General features: G+C 45.2%; 1 protein-coding gene across 2 annotated transcripts in view; it reads right to left on the bottom strand.

The window, feature by feature from the left end:
- The window catches only part of ESRP2 (epithelial splicing regulatory protein 2), a 79,703-nt gene that overhangs the window by 41,517 nt on the left and 14,717 nt on the right, over positions 1-23,469 (bottom strand). For both annotated transcript variants that reach the window (XM_055000291.1, XM_055000290.1), the window contains exons 4-5: positions 4,684-4,797; positions 2,598-2,712 (exon numbers count right to left, since the gene is read on the bottom strand). In XM_055000291.1, the coding sequence (XP_054856266.1) occupies positions 2,598-2,712; positions 4,684-4,797 (229 nt within the window). The remainder of the gene's footprint in view (positions 1-2,597; positions 2,713-4,683; positions 4,798-23,469) is intronic.

Here is a 23,469-nt window from a genome sequence, read left to right as displayed (position 1 = left end):
CAATCTTGAACAACTTCAATTTCCTCATTGTCAACTTTAAAATTGTGTAGTACCTCGGTAGTCATTACTTTTGTCTTCTTGATGTTCAGTTGTAATCCTGCTTTGGCACTTTCCCCTTTAACCTTCATCAGTACTAAAATTATCCCAAAGGTAATTTTAGTATTTTTTGTATTTACAGCCCCCCAATAAGCTGAGGCCTTAAACTGTAGCTTACTTAGCGATGTAGCCTGTTAATTATAATGCCTTTCTCTGTCTTTGTAACATGTTCTTTGTCCTGTAAAATGCTTGTCAGATATGGCACCAGAGATTGCAAATCTCATGCTCTGTCCTAAACCAGAGACACAGAGTTTCTAACCAAACAAACAGTGTGGTAAGATAAATAACTGAACTTGCAGTTCTGATCTGAGCTCACGAGATAAAGAAGAAACCATGTGATTTATCACTGCCCTTACATCAGAGTTCTTTTGTCTGTAAAGGTATTTAATGTGTGCTGATAATGTATATGGCACTGCCAACTTGTCAGCTTAATAGGCTGATAGAATTGTGAGAGATCCACAGCTGTGAAACTTTGTGTATGTGTGTCTCTCTGTTTGTATTTCAGTCTCTTTGTGAATTTTTGTTTATTCGGCACTTACTCCTGTTCTCAAATAAAACCTTTTTCATATATCACTGTTTTCAGGTTCATGTGTTAAAACTGCTACTACATTATTAGCTTGTGCATAAATTCAGACTGAAGTCTTCCAAGCAAGTGACACAATAACTTTCAAAAACAAGGATGGACTGTAGGGTTGCCAGCAAATTCTGGGAAATTTTTGAGGGTGATGCCTGCAACATCATTTACAGTCACTGCTTTAGAAATTTCATCTAATCTCTATCATAAAGACCATAGAGAGGCTGGGAAATTCCTAGGGAGTCATCGGGGAGACCTTTTTTTCTTCTGCTCAGCTTCTTGAAGGTAGGGGATTGGAGCCAGGGCTTTACCCATTGTGGTTGGGCAAATGGCAAGCCTAACAGGCTATGAAGTTGAAAGGGCTCTGAAACCAGCTGAGCAGCTCTGGTGGTGCTATAACCGACTTCGCTTAGCAGTATCAACTTAGAGGACATTAGCTCACCCATGGGTCCCTACCACAAAATGGGGGCAATTCAGGAGAAAGCAACTGGTGAGGAGATACTGGTTGTCATTGCCACTGATGGGTCTGAGCCAAACAGTCCTCAAGGTATTGGCATAACTAACTGCCTTTAAAAAAGAAAATTTGAGCATTTTCAGATGTGAGACAGGCCGTTTTCACATGTGCTCTGGGAGATTGCGCAAACTCACGGCATGAAGCGTCTTCCTAGCATGATCTCCCGGCACGATCCCCTTTAATGGCCCAATGATGTTAGAAAAAGCACCATTAAACAGGATTGTGCCGGAATCACGCTAGAAAGACGCTTTTACGCCATGAGTTTCACACAACCTTCCGGGCGCATGGCCGTGTGAAAACGGCCTTAATGGTGAAGGAGGGACAGACAATTAAAAGAGATTACATGTTAATTTTTAAAAACAGTGTATGTACGTAAAACTGGCAAGAAGGAAGGTCAGTACGTGTACACCAGACAAAATGATAGTCTTTACCAGCTGGCAGCAGGCAATGATCGAGAAGAATAGATTTCCGTAATTTTGATCCCATGAACAAGGAAGCTGTTTCTTGGGTTTAAACCTATTTAGCTTTAGAAAGCAGAGGCACCCAGTGCAGGATTTATGAAGACTGCATTCACACCAGTGGTACTAGACAGTTTTCATGTCAGTCTGTGCCAGGTTGGTTCACCATGAATCATGAAGAGCTGTCAATGCAAATGGGGCCAACGTTTACTAAGCACCTAACAAATCTCACCCAGAGCAACACTGTTTTCGTCTGCACTACGAACCAAGTAGCCCTCTTTCTGCTCTGAATGGGCATCTGAGGTCTATGAGAATGCTGTGGAGCAAAGGATAACGCACCACGTTGGGGGTGACCTTTCCATTTCTGAAACATGGGCGACCAACTTTTATGGTCTACAGTGCTTTTTGGTCTGCAGTAGAACAGCAGGATTCAAGTTCAGTGGCAACATAGAAAGCAACAAAAGTTTCAAGGTGTAAGTTTCCAAGGGTCAGAAGAACACTTTCTTTAGTTTGACACCAGCAGGTAAGCTGAAAGTGTATTTTGTCAATCGATAGATGGCCAGATCTTGGCCGCATCTGCACATCGTTGGATATTCCTGGATATTCCACTATTGTTGCACTACAACTGTCTGCACAGATAAATGCAAACGATTGCTGAAGTCAACAATAGTGTCGAGGCAGCCCTTGAAATACAATTAGTGTTCTCCTAGTAGCAAAGGCCAAGTTTAAGAGAGATGTTGCATTCTAGAGTAGACTACTTCTCATAACCTGCAAAGAATTTTTTTCTATACCAGTGAAATATAACACAATCAACAGCTGGATTAAAAATTAATGCAGCTACCAGGGACCTATCAAAGCTATTAAAGATCTGACCTGCGAGTCATCAATTAACCAGCCCTGCCCTCCACAGTATAGCGTATCAATCCAGATGTAGAAGATCAATAAACAAGGATACATTCAGCCATGGACTGGATAGTTTGATCCTTCACGGAGGCTGAGTTAGGGTAGCAGTTGTGAAATTCTTTCCGTAGATCAAAAAAGGAATAAAAGCAATCAGACAACAGGAGATTCTACGAAGGAACAAGACAGAGAATACACATTTAGCATTGTGAAGATAAGGCCAAGAATAAGGCAAATTTCTCCAGTGCATATTAATCAAAACACAAAAAGTTTCTTAAGTTAAAAACCAAGTTCTCCTGGTGAACTAAGATTTTAAAAAAAGATTCAGAAACTTTTGTTTCTGTGCCTTTGTGCCAGCACAAAGAGACTACAGTGAATATAAAAGTAACACTTCATGAGATGTTTCATACATAACAATTGCTAATAATCTGAATAATAATTCTACAAAGTTGGCCCAAGTTAACCACCATGGACACATCCCCCAGGCTTCTGGGAGCAGAAATTTGGAGCAGGGGTAAGGTAAATTGGGAAATTCCTGGAGATTTGGAGAAGGACTTTCATTTTTTTTCTAGACTGTATAGTGTGCCATAGAGCCTGCCTTCTAAAGCTGCCATTTCCTCCAGGAGAACTGATCTCTGTAATCTGGAGCAGTGGTGGAGAGTGCCCTCAAGTCATGGCTGTCTTATGGCGCCCCCTGGTGGGGTTTTCATGGCAAGAGACTAACAGAGGTGGTTTGCCATTGCCTGCCTTTGCAATGCTGCTGCTCTTTGTTGGAGGTCTGCCATCCAATTACTAACCCAGGCAAACCATGCTAAGCTTCTGAGATCTGATGATGAGATCAGGCTCACCTGGGCTATGCAGGTCAGGGCCTGTAGTCTGGAGATCACTTGTAATTTTGGAAGCATACCAGGCCCAACTTGGGGGCTAGTATCCCAATGCTCACAGTCATAACAGCGAACAGGGTCTTTTTTTCAGGGTCATTTAAGCACGCTAAAGGCGAGAATGATTATTAAAAAAAACATTCGGGGTCTGGGTAAACCTTGGGAGGGTGCGGCATCGAGCTGGGTGGGAAGGAGGGTAAACTCTGGAGCACTAACATTTCTGTCAATATCCGTAACTAAAATTTGTTTTTTAAAAAAATCCAGGGCTTTCCCTTTTCTAAAAACAAACTCTACGGCTTTAAACAGAAGCTGCTCTGTCACGACCTTCAAAGCCTGTTGTTCAAAAAAGAACACATTTAAGTGAGATGAATCAGCACTCAGACCAGGTTTATGCACCATCTCCACCCTGGATGTGGCTCTTGTACAACACGTTAGATTGGAGGATCAGTAGCCCATTTACATCTTCTCTCCCAAGGTAAAGTAAAGGTAGTTCCCTGTGCAAAAACCGAGTCATTAATGACCCATGGGGGGACGTCGCATCACGATGTTTTCTTAGCAGACTTTTTGTTATGAGGTAGTTTGCCATTGCCTTCCCCAGTCATCTATACTTTACTCATTTTACTGACCTCGGAAGGATGGAAGGCTGAGTCAGCCTTGAGCAGGCTATCTGAACCCGGCTTCCGCCAGGATCAAACTCAGGCTGTGAGCAGAGCTTGGGCTGCAGTCAGGGGTCATTTCGTAGAAAAAGAGCTGGAGGAACTCATTAGCATAACTCATTAGCATATGCCACGCCCCTTGCCATCACTGGAAGTGTGTCATTAGCATACCTGATTTGCATATGCCACACTCCCTGATATCACCTGTCCTGGCTGTTTTGGACCCAATCCTGGCCATTCAGGGCCAAAATGGCAAAAAGGGGCTGAAAAATGGCTGAAAAGGAGCCGGAAATGGTCAGGATCAGGCCGCTGCTGAGTGGGAGAGCGATCCACCACCCGTCAGAGGCCTGACCCGGGCTGTTTCGGCCCCAATCCAGGTTGAAACAGGCCCAAAATGGCCGAGAGTCAGGTGGGCGGGGCCACCTGACATGTGACCTCTTTGGGGAACTGCCGGAAATGCATTCCTGCACGTTCCCCCTCAAAATGAGCCCTGGCTGCAATACTGCAGCTTACCACTCTGCGCCACGGGGCTTTTATCACCTAGTTGCTCCCATTTTTTTTCCTGCCTAGCCCCAGTATCATTTCCTTTGTCATCCCGGCATACCTTTTTTGAGGCCTCTGGATGAAGGACCTGCCGAATGAGTAACTGGCCATCTGTGCAGAATGTGTAAGAACTTCTTCCTAGTGCCTTCAGATCACTGGATACCAGCTGGCTGAACTAGAAAAACAGATTAAAAGCAAGTATTCACATTAAAAAGGTTGCTAATCAATCCCATTAAATTGCAATTTTTTTTAAAAAGTCAATAAATGTACATGTTTGAAATATGTTGGATGGAAATGTTGGTAAGTGATACAACCCGGCCAGCCTTCTGGAAAAAGAGGCATGGATATACTCTTCTCTGGCATCAAAGTGGAAAAAAACCAATGCCTGAGTCCAGCATGTTTTTAAGGAGTATCCCCTCCCATATGCACCTCTCCACGCTTCACAAACTGGAGGTGAGAACATGCAGTATGGCCTATATCTAGAGTTGCAACTTGCCACCACCTGGGCTGATTCCAGACGGCCCTCTCCATCCCGAAATGTCGCGCATCGTCGCGCGGAAAACGCGAAATATCGCGTTTTCTCGCGCAAGTTTTGCACGTCGTTGCGCAAAACTCGCACGAGAAAACGCGATATTTCGCGTTTTCCACGCAACGACGCGCAACGTTTCGGGATGGAGAGGGCCGTCTGGAATCGGCCCTGGTTGTGAAATTCCTGGAGATTTTGAGAATGGAGCCTGGAGAGGCTGGGGTATAGGAGAGGAGGGACCTCAGCAGGATATAATGCCATACAATCCACCCTCCAAAGCAGCCATTTTCTCCAGGGGAAGTGATCCCTGTTGCCTAGAGACCAGTGGTAACTCCAGGAAATCTCCAGCAACCACCAGGAAATTGACAACCCTACCTATAACTTAAGCAAGACCTGTATCCTATTTACTGAAAGTTCATGGAATAGGGTGTCAACGTGAGGTGGGAGACTCACAGACTCACAATTGGTGGGAGATTCACAGATGGGGAGACTGACAATGACAAAATAACTTTAAAAAAACCTGTAATTTTTATCACAACCCTAACAAACCACATCCAAATGCCCAAGAGAAGAACTCTTTCCTTTATGTTACGTTAATATTTTTCTTAAGATCGCCCCAATAACCTAGGCCCTGATCTTGGAAAAAAAGAAATGCAACAAGAAAAATGTAATAGATATAGTCGCCAACATCCAGGTGGGGCCTGGAGATCTCCCAGGATTACAATTGATCTCCAGATGACTGAAATCAGTTCTCCTGGAGAAAATGGCCACTTTAGAGGGTAGACTCTGATATTATACCCTGGTGATGTCCCCCAAATCCTGCCCTCCCCAGGACCTGCCTCTAAATCTCCAGGAATTTCCCAATCCTGGAGATGGCAACCCTAGTAAGAGAAGTCAAACCCTTCTTCAACTCTGTACTTGCAAGTTTACTCAGGGAAGCCAACAGAAAAATCTGCCTCTTCAGGTTAGAATATAATTAGCTGCAGGGCTCATTTCGAGGGGGAACACGCAGGAACACAGTTCCAGCAGTTCCCCCAAAGAGGTCACATGTCAGGTGGCCCCGCCCACCTGACTCTCGGCCATTTGGGGCCCATTTCAGCCTGGATTGGGGCCGAAACGGCCTGGATTGGGCCTCTGACAGGTGGTGGATCACTCTCCTACTCAGCAGCAGCCCAATCCTGACCATTTCCAGCCCCTTTTCAGCCATTTTCAGCCCCTTTTTGCCATTTTGGGCCCAATTTCGGCCCTGGCCAGGATTGGGTCCAAAACAGCCAGAATAGGTGATGTCAGGGGGTGTGGCATATGGAAATCAGGTATGTTAATGTCACACTTCCGGTGATGGCAAGAGGTGTAACATATGCTAATGAATTATGCGAATGAGTTATGCTAATGCGTTCCTCCAGCTCTTTTTCTACAAAATGACCCCTGATTAGCTGCCTTAATACCAAGGTCAGAGTACCAGTTCAGTATTATTATTGTTGTTGTTGTTGTTGTTGTTTAATTTATAGCCCGCCCGCCCTGCAAGCAGGCTCAGGGCAGGTTACAGCAATATAATCATACAGGGATAAAACATTTAAATACATTTAAATTACAGAAACAACAATATGAAGAATCAAACCCAAGATGGCAGATTCATCCACTCTTCCCAGTGATATGGATTGACACTGTTACTTAGAAAAATCCAACAGTAGCAGTCAGTGAAAAACATGGATGAACATCAAAGCAGTGGGCAAGCTTTCAAGTTCATCAGAACTCTTCTTCTGTCTAGGAAGCTGCCTCCTAGCACAGCTGGATGTAGATCCCCTTTAGTCTTTAAGGCTAATAGCCATTGAAGGACCTCTCCTACATGAAAGTGTCTAACAATGGCCGTTTCCACACGGCTTACCTTTGCTCAGAACGACCCGGAACATTGCGCAAAAAATGCGGAAGATTGCGTTTTCTCGTGTGAGAAAACGCAATCTACCGTGTTTTTTGTGCGATGTTCTGGGTCGTTCCGAGCAAAGGTAAGCCGTGTGGAAATGGCCCCCATTTTGAAACTAGATCGTAGATTGTGCTAACGGTTACTGAGACAACGACATAACCACTGCTCTCTTTCTCTGGGAATACAAAACCAGTATGAATTCCGATCTGAGTTCAGTAGTAATCTTGACATGCTGCAGAGATTTCCTGTCACATTCAACATCTCCTCCAGCCGTACCCCGGCTTGTTTTTATTTAGTTTTATCTAATCCAAAGGGGGAAAAAATCCATCAAACTCAATAGCTCCCTTATGACTTGCGGGTTTTTTTACTTCATCCCAAAGAAACGTATTACCCTACGTAACAAAGGAATTGGTCCAAGACATGCCAAACTCATCTGCTTTAACCACCATGGCACTGCCCTTCCTGGGTTGATGGACAAAGGGTGGGGGGGAATCTGAATGGCTTTGGGATGTTTAAAAGTGAATGGATGGGCCAACCCCTTCTTAGTATATTTCAACCTGCATGAGAGATTTTGGCAAGGAAAGAGGTGGAGGACAAAGAGAGATCGAAGAGCAGATTTAGAAGCTGGACAAACAAGATTTGGGCCATTTACTTTGGAGCAGAGCAGAGAAGCAGAGCAGCTAATTTAGCTGTACATTGGCCAAGAGCCAGCACCTGCCTTCTCTCTCTCTTCCGCAAACTCACTCCATGTTTCAAAATACATCCCCCCCTCCTTTGCGCTACTATAACCAGACTGAACAAAATTGGTCCCTGAGTAAGCGCAGAGTCCAGCACAACAGGGGATTTTCTACAGCTACAATTTGCTAAGAGTATCTGGGGATGCCTCTAAATCCCCACCTCGTTGCTCACTGGCAATAAGAGAAAGTTCCTCTCGTTCTGTCCCCTCACTTTCTCTGCACCAAACCAGTCAAGCAGCTAAAATAATTTGATACACATGGAAATGCACAACTCAGTTCGATCATTCGTGCTCACATCCTAACTGCATGCAACCATCATGGGAGCTGAATGCAAAACTGGCTGTTCAGCCTCCATTTGAACTGCTCAAATTTGTCTCACACAGAAATGTCATGGCCATGTATGCACAGGCATCCATACTTCCTCACCTACCCGTCAACAGAAATGTCACATTGCAGAAAAAAATTATATAAGGGTGGGGAAAACAAGTTCACTATTCGTTTGGTACCCATCTCCGTTCTAACAGCTTGTATGCTTCCAGCGGCTGAACTGTTGATTCAAGGCAGTTTGCCCATGCTATTTCTCAGATAGCCTCATGAGAGCTGCGGGTTTCCCCCTCGCCACCACTGTGTGTCAGTTAGAGTCTCTCTCTACACAAGGCATCTGACATGTGAAGAACATGTGTTGGGAGATGCAATGGTTGCCGGGAAGGATAGTTTTAAAAGACGGAGCTGATGGCAGGGCAAAGGCTTTGCTAGACACTGGAGCTGTGTCAAGGGACTGTGAAATGCCAGAAGGGAAACGTCAGCCCGTTATAAACGCTCCAGGACCAAGCCCAGCTCTGGAGGGCAGCTCCAGCCCACTTCCATTCCTCACTGCCCTTTGGTTGTGATCTCACACACATTTTAGACTGCAGAGGTGAAATCGATAGAGCCTTCAGGGAGGCAAAGATGAAATTAACAAACCCTATGAGGAGCGATCTCTGCCGGCTCTGTCTTTTAAAACTTCATTTCCCGGCTAACATTGTGTCTCCCTACACTTGATGAACATGCGACGAGGCATCTTGTGTACAGAGACTCTTAGAAAAAGGTTTTTACAATTATAAAAATGGAGGGATGCCATGTGCTCAGAGCCAACCCATTTTAATGACCTGAAACCGATCTAGGGGAAGTAGGGAAAAGATTTACTTCCCCTCTCACACAGGTACGTGTGGCCACAAAACACAAATAAACTAATTATTTACAAGTCTATTGTACAGCCACAAGATGGGAGGGCAAATTGGTTTATCTTGCCTTTAATCCAATGCATAATTCATGTGTAGGAGACAGCAGCTCAGCAAAGTACATTTGTCGTGTGAGCAGTTGGCCCCAGAGTGTGAAACATCTCTAGTTACATCTAAGCTAGACAGGCACACTATTATAATGAAAAGCTATCGTTCTTCTGCAAGGGTGGGGGGGAGAAAGGATCACCTGAGCTGAGGAGGAAGCATGCGAGTTGACAATCAGGCTGCAATCCTAAACCCATTTGTGGTGGAGAGTGCCCTCAAGTCATGGCTGTCTTATGGCGCCCCCTGGTGGGTTTTCATGGCAAGAGACTAACAGAGGTGGTTTGCCATTGCCTGCCTCTGTAATGCTGCTGCTCTTCGTTGGAGGTCTCCCATCCAATCACTAACCAAGGCTGGCCCTGAGTTGCTTCTGAGATTTGACAAGATCAGTAAATCCCACTGAATTCAACAGACACAACTTACTTCTCAGCAAGCAATTTTAGGATTATGCTTCTATTTGTGCAACCACTGAACCAGGTCTGCCCAAATGAGTAGTTTATGCTCGCATTATAGGTCAAAGGATGCAAGATCTGAGCAAGCCTGATACGCAGACAGGAGAACAAGCCAGCAAAACAAAACAGACCAAAAAACAGAGGAGGAATGTTTGCAAATCTTTCAACAGAAACAAACAAAATCTTGAAAGTGGCAGACTCCCAGGAAAACTTACTCATTTCTTACAGGTAAATTATTCAACTCTCTGCAAGGTGCAATAACCAATACAGAATGGACTCGTTTAAAGTCAAAACGCTTATTCACTAGCACAAGTCGCAGGGCTCAGAGGAAAGACATTTTAGGAGGAATAAAGCTTCTATTAGGCCACATATAAAGAATCTGAACAGTGAAACAACCATTGGTTTGGAATAGGATTACTAACTCTGTGTTGGGAAATTCCTGAAGATTTAGGGGGGGGGTACACCCTGTAGAGTGAATTACACTCAAATACACTCACATTACCCGTGTAATTTGAGTGTATTTTGTCTTGTGTGGTGGTGAGACTGAGAGCGGAACTACAAGTGACCAAAGGCACAGGTTGGACACTTGTCAGCTTCCCTCAAGTTTTGATGGGAAATGGAGGCAGCTTGGCGGAATGTTGGACAAGTGACAGTTGAAAAGTCCGTTGGACAGCAGTCAAGAGAGCCAAGCTGCAAGACTAGAATGCCTACATTTCCCATCAAAACTTGAGGGAAGCTGACAAGTGTCCAACCTGTGCCTTTTGTCACTTGTAGTTCTGCTCTCAATGTTTGGAGCTAAGATCACCCAGAAGCATCCTGTACCATCTATTGCATTTTTATTCTACCAGGGAGTTCACTACAACGCACATGGTTCTCCCTTCCTCCATTTTATCCTTACAACAACCCCTGTCGTTAGGAGTAGTCCCAAAGTACGCAAATCTGTCCTGAAAACACTCCGCAAGCTTCATGGCTCAACAGAGATCTTAACCTGGGTCTCCCCACTGACATTTTTCTGACTGCTGTATTACACTGTCCAGTAAAGCGAGGCGAGTCCCAAGTCACAAAATGGCCGCCTCTTTGTTTACAGGAATACAAGTGTGGTCCAGTGGCACAGGGCTGCCAACTCGGGGTTGAGAAATTCCTGGAGCTTTGTGGATAGAACTTGGGCAGTTTGGTGACCCTAGGGAAAATGGCGTTTGGAGAGGGAGCGCCACTGAGATGTGATATTGTAGAGTTCACCCTGTGAAGCTGCTATTTCTCTCGGGAAGCTGCCATTTTCCCTCAGGAACTGATCCCTGTAGTCTGGAGAACAGCTGTAATGCCAAGAGGTCTCCCTGTCCCACCCTAGAAAGATGGGTGAGATTGCAGCCTCACTTCTTTCAGTATGATACGAAACAACAATGAATTCAAGTCAAGGAGGTGTTGTAAGGAGAAAACAAGTTTAAAAAGGCAACATACCCAGCAATTTAAGAGGACTGCACAATAAACTTTTCTCTCACCCCTCCTTTTTAATAGCTGGCATGAGGGGAAGTAAGGAGTGTCCTGAAAGAGCGAAACAGTTCCTATCTTACTACCTAGAAGCCGCACTCCACCCATGAAGGGTGTGTGGAGTTTGCAGCACACTTGAGATTAGAGAGAGATGATGGCCGGGGGGTGGGGGGAGGTGAGAATGGGAGGGATCTGACCCATTTAGCTCTTTGGCAAAACTACTAAACAAAAATGTTGTCCCACCAGCTTGTCACAGATAAGTAGGAGAAAGCAAGTAGTTAAGACCTTAAGTGCATAAGTATTTCTTGGATCCGGATTATTACAGGGAACACTGCCTGATACTCCCCACACCACACTACCACCGCTGCCCAGCTTGGCAGTTATATGTTATATACTGTCACTTGTCCAACATTCCGCCAAGCTGCCTCCATTTCCCATCAAAACTTGAGGGAAGCTGGCAAGTGTCCAACCTGTGTCAGGCGTCACTTGTGGTCCCGCTCTAAGTCATTCTTGGCGGGATATGGGGCACTTTGTTGCGAGCTAAGTACCCCCTTGTATGATTCCTTACCCCACTCTCCCCATCTCCCAGTTTGCCCCCCAGGGACCTGGCAAACTTAGGCCGATTCCATACGGCTTACCTGAAGCTGGGACGTTGCGCAACGTTGCAGATCCTGCCAGAAAAAACACGGAAGATTGCGTTTTATCTCACCGTGCAAAACTCGCGTGAGAAAACGCGATCTTCCGTGTTTTTTCCGGCATGATCCGCAACGTTGTGTAACGCCCCAGCTTCAGGTAAGCCATATGGAATCGGCCCGAAGCAAACTGATCTCCATATCAGAAGGAGCTGTTTGCATCTACTCCTCCCTCCCCTCTCCTCCTCTATATCTGACCAGTTTCTTTTTGCCCTCCATGCATCTGACGAAGAGAAATGTGATTCTCGAAAGCTTATGCTACAATAAAGTTGGTTAGTCTTAAAGGTGCTGCTGGACTCTATTTGATTTTGCTACTACAGACTAACACGGCTCACTCCTCTGGATCTATGACACCCCCCACACACACACTTCACTGAGGCCTTGCCTTTTGTTTGGCTACTAACTGCTACTCCATGTGGCTAATAATAGGATTATAAAAAAAGTAGTACATGAAAACAGTAGAAAAGAGCAAGAGTCCAGTAGCATCTATAAGACTAACAAAAATTGAGGTAGGGTATATGCTTTCGTGATCGTGAGTCACAGCTCACTTCTTCAAGATACCTTACATTGGTATCTGAACAAGTGAGCTGTGACTCTCAAAAGCTCATACCCTACCACAACTTTTGTTAGTCCTATAGGTGCTACTGGACTCTTGCTCTTTTCTACTGTTACAGGCAGACTAACATGGCTATCCATATTGATTTACCTACATGAAAACAGTACAATCTGACAGGCTCGAGCTAATTTCTTTCTGCTTCTGGCACCATGAAACAAAAAAACAACAAAAAAAGGAAAGGCGTGCCTGTGGCTGGATGCAAAAAAGGCACAGGTCATCATAACGTGGCAGACGTGAGCTCAAAGCCACACATTTGTACCTGCCCACTCTGACAGGACAAAGAAGGCACTCGGCTTCATTTGAAATTTAACATCCCTTTAGAACACACAATTTTGCAAAGTCAATCTTCACAAGCATATAAGACGGCCTCTCAAAAATCTCAGCCCGGTAGCTCTGCATTCCTTACCTGGCCGTGACTCCCCGGGGTTCCTGGTTCTGTTCCCAGTACCTGCTGCCTGAAATCATTTCACTAGCGAAAGCAGTGACTGAAGTTGTGCTCACATGCATACAAAGAATTTACCCTGCCTACCACAGTCAAATGTTAGCCCATTGGAGTGAAAATAAGATCCTGTGACACCTTGAAAGTCTCAAGTTTTTCCAGGGATATTTCATCAGAGTTCACGGTTAACTCCTTTTTTTAGCCTTTCATACCCTGCTTGGGGATCGAACGCTGGGGGATTTCTTTTCAACCAACAACAAATGGACCTCCCTGAATATAAAATCCCATCTCGCCCTGTCCCCACCTGCCTCCTCCAGCCATCCTTCCTCCGCAAGCATGCTTCACTGAACACCGCCTAGCAGTCGGATGGCTCCCTGCCAGCGGCTGTTGTGCAAACGACAGCACGTGCAACATACCAGCACAGCCGAGAAAGTCAGGAGGACAGACAAATGAGCCACTTCCACACACACACACACACACACACAAAATTGCTCCAGCTGGAGTTTAGGGATTGCTGGGGCTGTTGGCTCCCTCTTGAAGCATTGCCAACTTCAGGATGGGAAATTCCTGGGATTTTGAGGATACAGCCTGGGGTGGGCAGGGTAGGTTTAAAGTCATACGGCCCACCTTCCAAAGCAGTCATATTATCCAAGGGAACACCTTATGTCCTTTGGAGATCAGTTGTAATCCCAGGAGATCTCCAGGTCCCGCCTGGAGGTTGGCCACCATGTTGTTGAAAAATTAACAGTGCGGGGAGGGCTGTGGTTCTCGAGGGCTTGTGCTGCAGTGGAATTGGTTGGTCTTGGAGGTGCTGCTGGACTCTTTTTGATTTTGCTACTACAGACTAACACGGCAAACTCCTTTGAATCTTTACACAAGCAAACTGATCCCCACACCAAAAGGAGCTGCCTGCATCTCCATATCAAAGGAGTTGTTTACATCCCTCCTCTCCTCCTCCCCCTCCCCCCTCCCCTCCCCTCCTCTATATTTGGCCAGTTTCTTTCTGCCCTCCATGCATCTGACGAAGAGAGCTGTGATTCTCGAAAGCTTATGCTACAATAAAATTGGTTAGTCTTAAAGGTGCTACTGGACTCTTTTTGATTTTGCTACTACAGACTAACACGGCTAACTCCTCTGGATCTTTAACAGAGTTAACAACCTTCTAAGAGCCAGCTGTTCTTAGGATTGCAACGTTTAGGGGTTAAATGATTGAATAAGTTACAATGGCTGCCTTGAACGTATAAGAAGCTTGTGGGGGGAGGGGAACGAGGGAGATCCTGTTGGCAGGTGCTATGCACGATCACATCCAGTTGGACTCTAAAATGGTGACAAGGATCCTCAGAGCCTTGCCTGCCCCTGAAACATCTCTGAGAAGGAATATACCGCTTAGAGGTCTGGGGCCTTGTTAAATCACTTCCTTGCAGAAAGGAGCAAAACCAGAGAAATCGAAAACCAGGCTGATTTTAAATGGCAGGGGCTCAAACTACCCATCACATACAAGGGTGGAATGGCAACTTCTGATGGGCCCAACTGGGAACAGAGAAGTGGAGCAGGAGGGAGAGGAGGGGCATGCTCACTCAACTCTTTCCCCACCTGCTATTTCCTTTACCCCTGCTTCCCCCCCCCCCAAATTACCCACCAGCAGCCTCTTCTCCCATTTTAATTGTGGGGAGATGTCATAGAAGAACTGGTTCAGTCACATGCCAATGGAGAAGGAAAATTACCACTGGCATTCCACCCCCCCCCCCAATTGTGCATCATGCACATATTTCCAGAGGGTGCAGCTGTACACTCCAACAGTCCCAGTTTCTTTGCACTGGTCCCTGGAAAGTCATTAACCCCATTCCGCCTTTTTCACAAGTTTCCATTTTCAAGTTTCAGCCCCCCCCCTTCCTCCTGCTCCCCCCCCCAAGGAGTGAGAGAGAAGAGGATGCTCTGATGTGAGTCCGTGTTGCAAACATGCACAATAATGTTCGACTTTCCCTCTATATGATGCTGGTGGTGAGCACACAGCACAGGAGTATAACCACCTAGCCCATAAAGATGTCAACAGTGGCAGTGGGTTGTCAGTGGGTGGGAACCTCAGAAGAACTTCACTTCATTTTGCTTTTATAGCTTACTTCATCTCAAAAGGGGTTTTGACAGGTACATTAAAAAGAAAATTTGGTACATAATGTACATTTGGTACATTAAAAAGAAAAGCAAAATTACATTTCCAAGATACTATGATCAAAGGTGTTGTCAGTCAGCGGTTCTGTGAAAGTAACCAGTTTGGTGTAGTGGTTAAGAGCATGGGACTCTAATCTGGAGAACTGGGTTTGATTCCCCACTCCTCCAATTGAAACCAGCTGGGTGATCTTAGGTCTGTCACAGCTCTCTCAGAGCTCTCTCAGCCCCACCCACCTTACAGGGTGATTGTTGTTATGGGGGTAATAATAACATACTTTGTAAACAGCTCTGAGTGGGTGTTAAGTCATCCTGAAGGGTGGTATATAAATCAAATATCAAATATTATCAAATATTATTATTATTACCCCTCATAGTTATATTCACAAGGAAAGATGATCAAGGCAAGATGAAAAAGGTTCACGAGTCGTTGCTTCGAGTATGTTTACTGTATGAAATCTGAAAATGCTGCCAGTTTAATATTACAATTCTACAAGGAAATCAAAGTACTTAGACTTGAATAAGGGTAGATAGGACTGCAGCTTAAGTCACTTGAGCAGTATTTGGCTGGGATCCCATGGAAAATCTCTTTTAAAAGGGTGTGTGTGTGTGATTTTCATCTCATGCTGTCCCTGGCGGTCCCATGTCTCCCAGTAGCTGCATTTTGGGAATCATTTTGGGCTACAGCAGGAAGTCGGAGAGAGTTGAATGGAGGGTTGCCAGCTCCAGACTGGGGAACTCCTGGAGATTTAGAGGCAGAGCCTGGGGCTTAGCAGAGATTTCTGGGGAAACTGCAGGCCCCACCTGGAGGTTGGCAACCCTGCTCGTTTGGCTGATGAAGCTTTCTTCCAGCTGTAGAAATATAGCGTGAGATCCAGAACATGTATTTGCTAAACTTATAGACTGCTTTTCCACTTCTGTTCACAAAGCAGTCTATAAGTTTCCAAGAAATGTGAAACAATTTCACAAGATGGTGAATCTATATGCCAATGAAGATGTTACTTGAATAGTTTTTAAAACAAAAACAACTGCGATGGAGGATGCAAGTTCAATTCCAAGGCCGCTCACAACAGAACATCTTTGCTTGTGGGAGGCTGTCAGACACAAGACCACTAGCATATTCCGGTATTTAGGAGTTGCAACCGAAAAAGCCTGGCTTCGGGTTCAAAATCATTGGATGATGTCAACATTTCAAGGGCATCTATATGGGCTGGGACGCTACTTAAAATAGCCCAAACCCACACCATTTAGGGCTCTCTACATCTGGCTGTTTAAACCTTAAAAAAAAAAATCACAGGCCACTAACAGATCTTGCTTTCATTTGCCATTCACTGGTTTATGAATTCCCCGGACACAGCTAATAGCAAGTCCTTTCCAAACTGCCCAGCTCTGTTGCTCAAGAATGTACAAACAGAATTAATTTAGTTGTGTAGCCAAAGTCACGCCAGGCAGCATTACGCTCTCCTAGGCACCAAGGCATTTCTTTAATTAGGGGAGGGCTCAGCCGGGTATTAACCCACCTACTTTCAAAAGTCAGATGTTTATAAGTTTTCTCACACCTAATCCTAACAGGTCTCAGCTTCCTATCGCAGCGTTCAGTTTCCCTTCCTCTCTCGGTTCTCTCCCCTTCCTGTTCCAAGGACAAGCTTTCATTGGCAACATGATCTTTAGCACTGGCTCTATTGATCAACAGCCGTGTTTACCCAACACTGTGGCTCTGTTTGGAGTGCAAAGCAGAGCCTGCCAGGAGGAAGCCAACCAAAGCCTGCAGAGGGAGTTAAACATGGGCATGATCTAAACATGAAAACCTACACAAGCCACCGAAACATTATAAGAGCCAATTCTCAACATGGAGTTAATCGCCGACTTGACCAAGAAATGGAATCTGGGATAAATGGCATCAGGTTGCATCTTTGAGACTAACAAACTTCCTTTGGCAGAATTCCCAGGGGTCAGAGAGCCTGCTTAGTCCAATGAATGACATGTTCAGCAAATTGTAGGTCTGCACATGTAGAGATGGTATAAGCAGAAGGACTGTGTGTGTGTGTGAGGGGGGGAGAGGGAGAGCGATTACCAAAAAAATTGTTGCAAATATATGTCAGAAGTAATCTGGATCTGTCTCCATCACCATGCTTTGGCTTGTTTGAATGGTTTGCTTTATTTTAATTGTAAGCTGCCTTCAGCAGGAATTTGGAGATGTGGCATAACCCCCCTCCCCACCAAATAAAATAAATCAAATTAATAGTGACTCCCTTGTTAAGCAAAAGGCAGAAATGTAGGGCTACTATGCATTCTGAAGGAAAGTTCTGGTCGACTTGAAAGGTTGCTCGCTATTTCCTGATGGTTTAAGTAGCATTACTTGAATGTTACTCCCTCCCCCCTTTTTAATTGACCAACATGGCTACCTGTCATTCCAGTTATAAGCAATGCATTGGAAAATGCCAGATTTTGAGGGCAATGTCTGGGAAGGGTGGAGTTTGGGGAGGATGTGATGTCACTTCCAGACAATGCTCTAGGAATTTCCCTTAATCTCTATGGTAAAAACCATAGAGAATGGGAAAATTCCTAGAGTGTCCCTATGGAGCTCATTTTGTGGCCATTTTTTCTCTTGCTCCTCAATTTCTTAAGGCTGGGGGTGGTGGTGGAGGAGATGCATTTCCATGGATAAAAACAGAGATACTTTTTTAACACCGCCTCCCCATCCTCACATCAAAAATGAGAGCACTTCCCCATGATTCATTGCCAAGAGCTGTAGCATGGCCATACAGGTGCATGTGTGTAGATGCGTACAAGTATTAAGATGCACCTCTACATGCTTTACAATGCAAACCTATAAAGAGTTACTTCAGTTTAAGACCAACAAAAACAATGGGCTTAGATGGATTGCCTCTGCATAGAACTGTTAGTTTCTAGAGTCCTGAAGAAAGGAACTGAAACTGCAGAACTCTAGCGCTTATTAACCTTTTCAAACTGGCATCCTCAACAGCTCCACCCCCCACCCTATCCCAAGACAAAAGAGGGATAAATTACTTTCACTAGGGAAGAATTTTTTTAAAGGACCATTAAAAAGAATCCCCCTCCCAAGTGACAATAACTGTCCTTTTACTTCTCCCCAAACTGACTGCCGTCCACTCTTAGTTCTTGCGAGTGCTGAGGGAGAACAGATGGCAGAACCTAACCTCTGCTCTAATACTAGACTGCCTGCCCTCACTGACACAGGGGAGATGGGGACGTGCATCTTGCAAGACACAAACCTGCTCTCCACACATCCCACTTGCCGGTAGACAACTGCTGGCCTTTCTGGCGAGATGTATGGGCAGGAGGGAAGCCGTTCCCCACACACACCCCTGACTTGGAGGCTCAACAGCCATTGAGGGGAGTCTTTATGGAATTCAGAACGCAGATTGGTGAGAAAAGTTCACTGGGCTTACCAATTGATTTGGAGACAAATCTCTGCAGCGACACCTCATTTCCCCACAGGATCAACAAAGAACTTCCTACACATTCTAGCAATTTCTTCACTCTCCTAATCTGCCTCACATCCACTCAAGAGGACATACTTTTGCCGCACGTGCCTATTTCTTCCTTATTAGCACCCCCTTCAAAATAGCATGAATACATTTAAATCAAAGTATATTGCTGCTAGGTATACTGGCACGAAGGCCAGCAGTTTCCCCTGAAATAACAGCTATTCTGTTCTTCATGATGATATAGGTTTGCCAGCCAGTCTCCATGCGGGACCTGGAGATCTCCCAGAACAACAAATGATCTCCAGACGACAAAATCAGTTCCCCTCGAGAAAATGGCGGCTGTGGAAAGTGGCGCATATGGCATTATACCCCACTGAGGTCCTTCTCCCTCCCCAAATCCCACACTTCACCCCCAAAATCTTCAGGAATTTCCCAGTCCAGACTTGGAAACCCGATATTGATGTGGCTTGTTTAAAGCCAGGGTACTGACAGCATGGTGCAGTGGTTGGAGTGCCAGGCTAGGATCTGACAGACTCATACTGGAATCCCAACTCTGCCATGGAAGCTCACTGGGTGACCTTGGGCAACTCACACGCTCTCAGGCTAACCCACCTTACATGGCTGTTGTTGTCAGGGGAAAAAAGGAAGAATGAGCCGATGATGCAAGCCACTTTGGGTCCCCCTTGGGGACAGAAGAGGGACGTAAGTAAAGAGTCATGCAAACAGTCCTCCCTCATCTATCATCAACAGCGCTGAAAATTACCCAATAGCTTAAAGATGGCAATAGAACCAATGTTGCCCAGTGCCCTCAGCTTAGTGGTGCTTCCCTTCCACACCAGCACATGAACGAAACATTTCTTCTTCTTTCCTTTGGAACCAGCTAAATGCCTCATGCCTTATCAGCATCACTGTAAGCAGTTTGTTCCCCAATCACCACCACCTCCAAATGTTCTTGTTGGGACTGGCATCTACTTTCCTTTTCAGCGGCACAACTTAAAACCTTAGCATCTGGATAGTTTAGGTGCATAGCCATGTTGGTCTGCAATAGAACATCAGCATTTGAGTGGCACCTTAGAGACTAACAAGATATTCAGGGAGTTCTGACTCTCGAAAGCTTACACTCTGAAAAAATTGTTGGTCTCTAAGGTGCCACCCAAATGCTACTGGACTCAAATTCTGCTACACTAGCATTTGGTTTGCATTAGGGGACCAAGATCAAGATAATCCAAACTATGGTATTCCCCATTGCCATGTATGGATGTGAAAGTTGGGATGGTGAAGAAAGCTGACACAAAGAAAACTGATTCATTTGAAATGTGGTGCTGGAGGAGAGTTCTGCGGATACCATGGACGGCCAAAAAAATAACTAAGTGGGCACTAGATCAAATCAAGTCTGAATTCTCCCTAGAAACTAAAATGACAAAACTGAAGCTTATCATACTTTGGTCACATCATGGGAAGACAAGATTCTCTGGAAAAATCAATAATGCTAGGAAAAGTGGAAGGCAGCAGGAAAAGAGGAAGACCTAAAATGAGATGGCTTGACTCAATAAAAGAAGCAACGTCCTCCAGTTTGCAGGATCTGAGAAAGTCTGTTAATGATAGGACATTTGGGAGGTCTTTCATTTATAGGGTTGCCATAGGTCAGAGGCGATTTGATGGCACATAATAAATAAAAAAGAAGACCCTCCCCTCCCCTACATACACAGAAACACAGAGGGAGGTGTTTATTCTGAAGGCAGAATATTGGTGGGAAACAACGTGCCTTTATCTGTGGTCAATGAGCAAAAGAGGGGAAGAATGAACAGAGAAGAAGCCTACAGAGCAAGAGGGTGCCACCAAACTCTTCCACGCCTGCTACTGGATCTCAACATCCTCCCCCTCTGGCTTGGATTCCGAGAAGCATATGCCAGGCAAGGGAGTAAAAAGGGACACGTGGAGAGGGAATTCAGAGGGGGAAGAGTTGGAACAGTTTCCCCCCAGTTTCCACTTTGCCACCACGATGTGGTTCTGCAGAAGCCATCAAGGCTGCTGTTTGTAGTACATCAATAAATCCACTCGCTGTTAAGAACTAGGGGATTATGTGACAAGTTAAGTCTAGCTGAAGCATTCCACAGACACCTGCATCCGAGAAGAGGCGCCTGCTCAGTTACGCAGCCCATCAGTTGTAGCCAAGTCATGTGTGGCCTGGATCTGGTGCACTACCATTTTCACAACTCAAATACTAACCGGTGTTAAACTTTCTGGTTTGATGGTAAGGGAGGGGCAGGAAGAGGGGAGGTTATAGGAGTGCACAGCGGTCTTTATGATACTGCAGGTTTATTTTTCTGAAGATAATATCTCAAACCCTAACCCATTCTGAGCTAACAGGTCAGCTGAACTTCATTATTAACACTTAAGTATTTTTATAGAACTCTTACCCCACTCCCACCCAATTAAGAACCAAGCCACAATTTACTTACAAGATGTATATCCCACTGCTCAGCCCAATGGCGGCCATTTTCACACTGCTTACCGGCCATGGAACATCGCGCCAAGCTCCCAGAACAACAGCGTCTTCCTGCCGCGTTTTCGCACAAGACAGTTCTTGCGCAAAATCACACCAGGAAGATGCTGTCGTTCCAGGAGCTTGGCGCAATGTTCCATAACCGGTAAGCAGTGTGAAAACAGCTGGCATTCAAGGTAATTTATAAGCAAAACAAACCTATTTGAAAGTCATTAAAAAGCACCAAATCACAAACCTTAAACAGCAGCTAAAACAGGTCACTCAAGAACACCAGGACATCACAGTGGCTAAAACAGAAATGACTGAGCAGAGCTATAGAGAGGAATCTCTACAGTCAAGGGGCAACTGCAGAGGAGGCTCTGCCTTGGTGGCCATGAACTCATCTCGGGATAGTGGCACCCAAAGAAAGGCATCCACAGAAAATCTTAATTCTGGGGCAAGTTCATAAGGGCCACTCCCTGGCCCCAGATCAATCAGGGTTTTAAATGCCACAAACCGTGAAAGAGACCATGGTACAGACTTCCTTGGATGTCAGCACTTAAGCAGGTCAATGCATAAGCCAATAGGCAAGCAGGGAGGAGCCTGGCTGTGCTCAGTTGCTGAAGAGCTGAAATCATGGACGTGGAAGCTGAGCTAATAGCAAATCCAACCAAGCAGATCAAACCACTCCTGTGTTTTTGGTTACTCTCTGAGATTTAACACCTGTCTTTGGAGACCGTCCATAGGCCAAAACTTGCAATGACAGGTCAGACCCTAAGAGCTAGCAACTCCAGGGTTTTCTGATCTATGATTTCTGTTGAACTGAACCAGGGGTCTTGTTCTGACTTTGCTTAGTCAATAGTACAGGCCTGGACAGGCCAGATTGGACACTGCCTGCCCATCAAAGGGGTGGTGGTTTCATACTACCCCTTGTAAAGGGTTCCAATGCCAGAACACATCCCAATGCCAGAACACATTACAGTCCAAGGTACAATTCAGTCTAGTGCTCCCCAACTTAAGCCCCAGTGTTCAGAGATTCTCTGATCTTGATAGCGTGCAAGACAGAAATTGCAGTCCCATGGACAAACTCTTACTTGAAAGTAAACCCTTGCTAAACACAATCGGGAAAAGCATGCATCTTATCAGGCTGGAGAAAGGCCGGGTGAGGGGACAGAGAATAAAAACAATCAAGGCTTATCTTTCAGACAGAAAGCTTGACTTACATCACCACAGGGCTTTGGAAGGCAGCATTATTCCCAAGGGTGTGGTTGCCACTTGCCCAGAAGTAAGATTCCCCCCCCCCCACACACACACACACTGAATACCATAGGGCAGGCCTTGACAAATTTTCTTTGGCTCTACAAGCCAGTCTAAACATTAGGAGCCAGACTCATATTTCAGCATCCAAGGTTATGTATGACGATACTTTCTAAAACTGCTACCAGAAAAAAAATACTAGGTGCTACAATGAAATTTCTAGGTGCCATGGCAACCTGGCTTCTGGGATTTGTTAAGCCCTCCCATAGGACTTTTTCATAATAAGCAGTATGCACAGGGTCAGAATCGGGAAGGACAAGGGTAAGATGAAATGTCAACCTCTCCCACGACTTGTAAGAACAATATATTAACAAGCGGAGGGAATTCATCCATCTCTAGTAGTAAGCATAAACCCACAGCCATCAGAGCTATGTATTCATTCAATAGGTGCACACATTTATTGTTTGACTTTTGAAATCTGCATGTGTATAATTATGCAATAAGCTTTTAAAACCCTATCTTGCAGTTTTTTTAAAAAAGATGTACATTTTATCTAAAGCTACGTCTTAAATAGGAGCCTTGATAAGCTGGGGCTGACTGTTCCAAAATCTTAAAATGGCCTAAGCGTCAACTGCTTCCGTTTACTGTTTTCTGGTACCTATCTTTGGCAAATCACTGACGATATTCAATAGCCTGGGGAGGGGTGGGGAGTTCGACAAAAGGCAGCGAGGAGGAATGAGGGAGTATTCTAAGAAAGCGTCACTGATAACTGAATGCAATTGCAGTGTGCTTCCCTCTGTATATCCAGGAGGCTACTAAACAAACGGAGATTTCTGCATTCAGAGGTCATGATGACATATCATGCAGGACAAATCACAGTTAGTATCAGGGCTTTTTTTCAGCTGGAACGCAGTGGAGTGGAGTTCCGGAACCTCTTGAAAATGGTCACATGGCTGGTGGCCCCGCCCCCTGAGCTCCAGACAGAGGGGAGTTGAGTTTGCCTTCCACACCGCTCATGTGACCATTTTCTCCGAGGGCAACCCACTGAGTTCCACAACCTCTTTTCCCATAAAAAAGCCCTGGTTAGTATGCTAGACACAGATGCACAGAATTACTAGTTTGTTGGGCAGCCTGCTCTCAGATACCACGCTCAACTGATTGATCATGCTAGAACAACGATGGTTTACTGGGATGTCTGAAGGCAGCCTCTCCCTATCTTTCCCCCCTCCCTTTGGGAAAATGTCTTGTTACAGTTTACAGCAGGAGTTTAGCATTG

This window comes from Eublepharis macularius, chromosome 16, assembly GCF_028583425.1.
Source record: "Eublepharis macularius isolate TG4126 chromosome 16, MPM_Emac_v1.0, whole genome shotgun sequence".
Taxonomy (NCBI): Eukaryota; Metazoa; Chordata; class Lepidosauria; order Squamata; family Eublepharidae; genus Eublepharis; species Eublepharis macularius.
The sequence above is the reverse complement of the archived record's forward strand: the minus strand, read 5'-3'. Positions and strand labels throughout refer to the sequence as shown.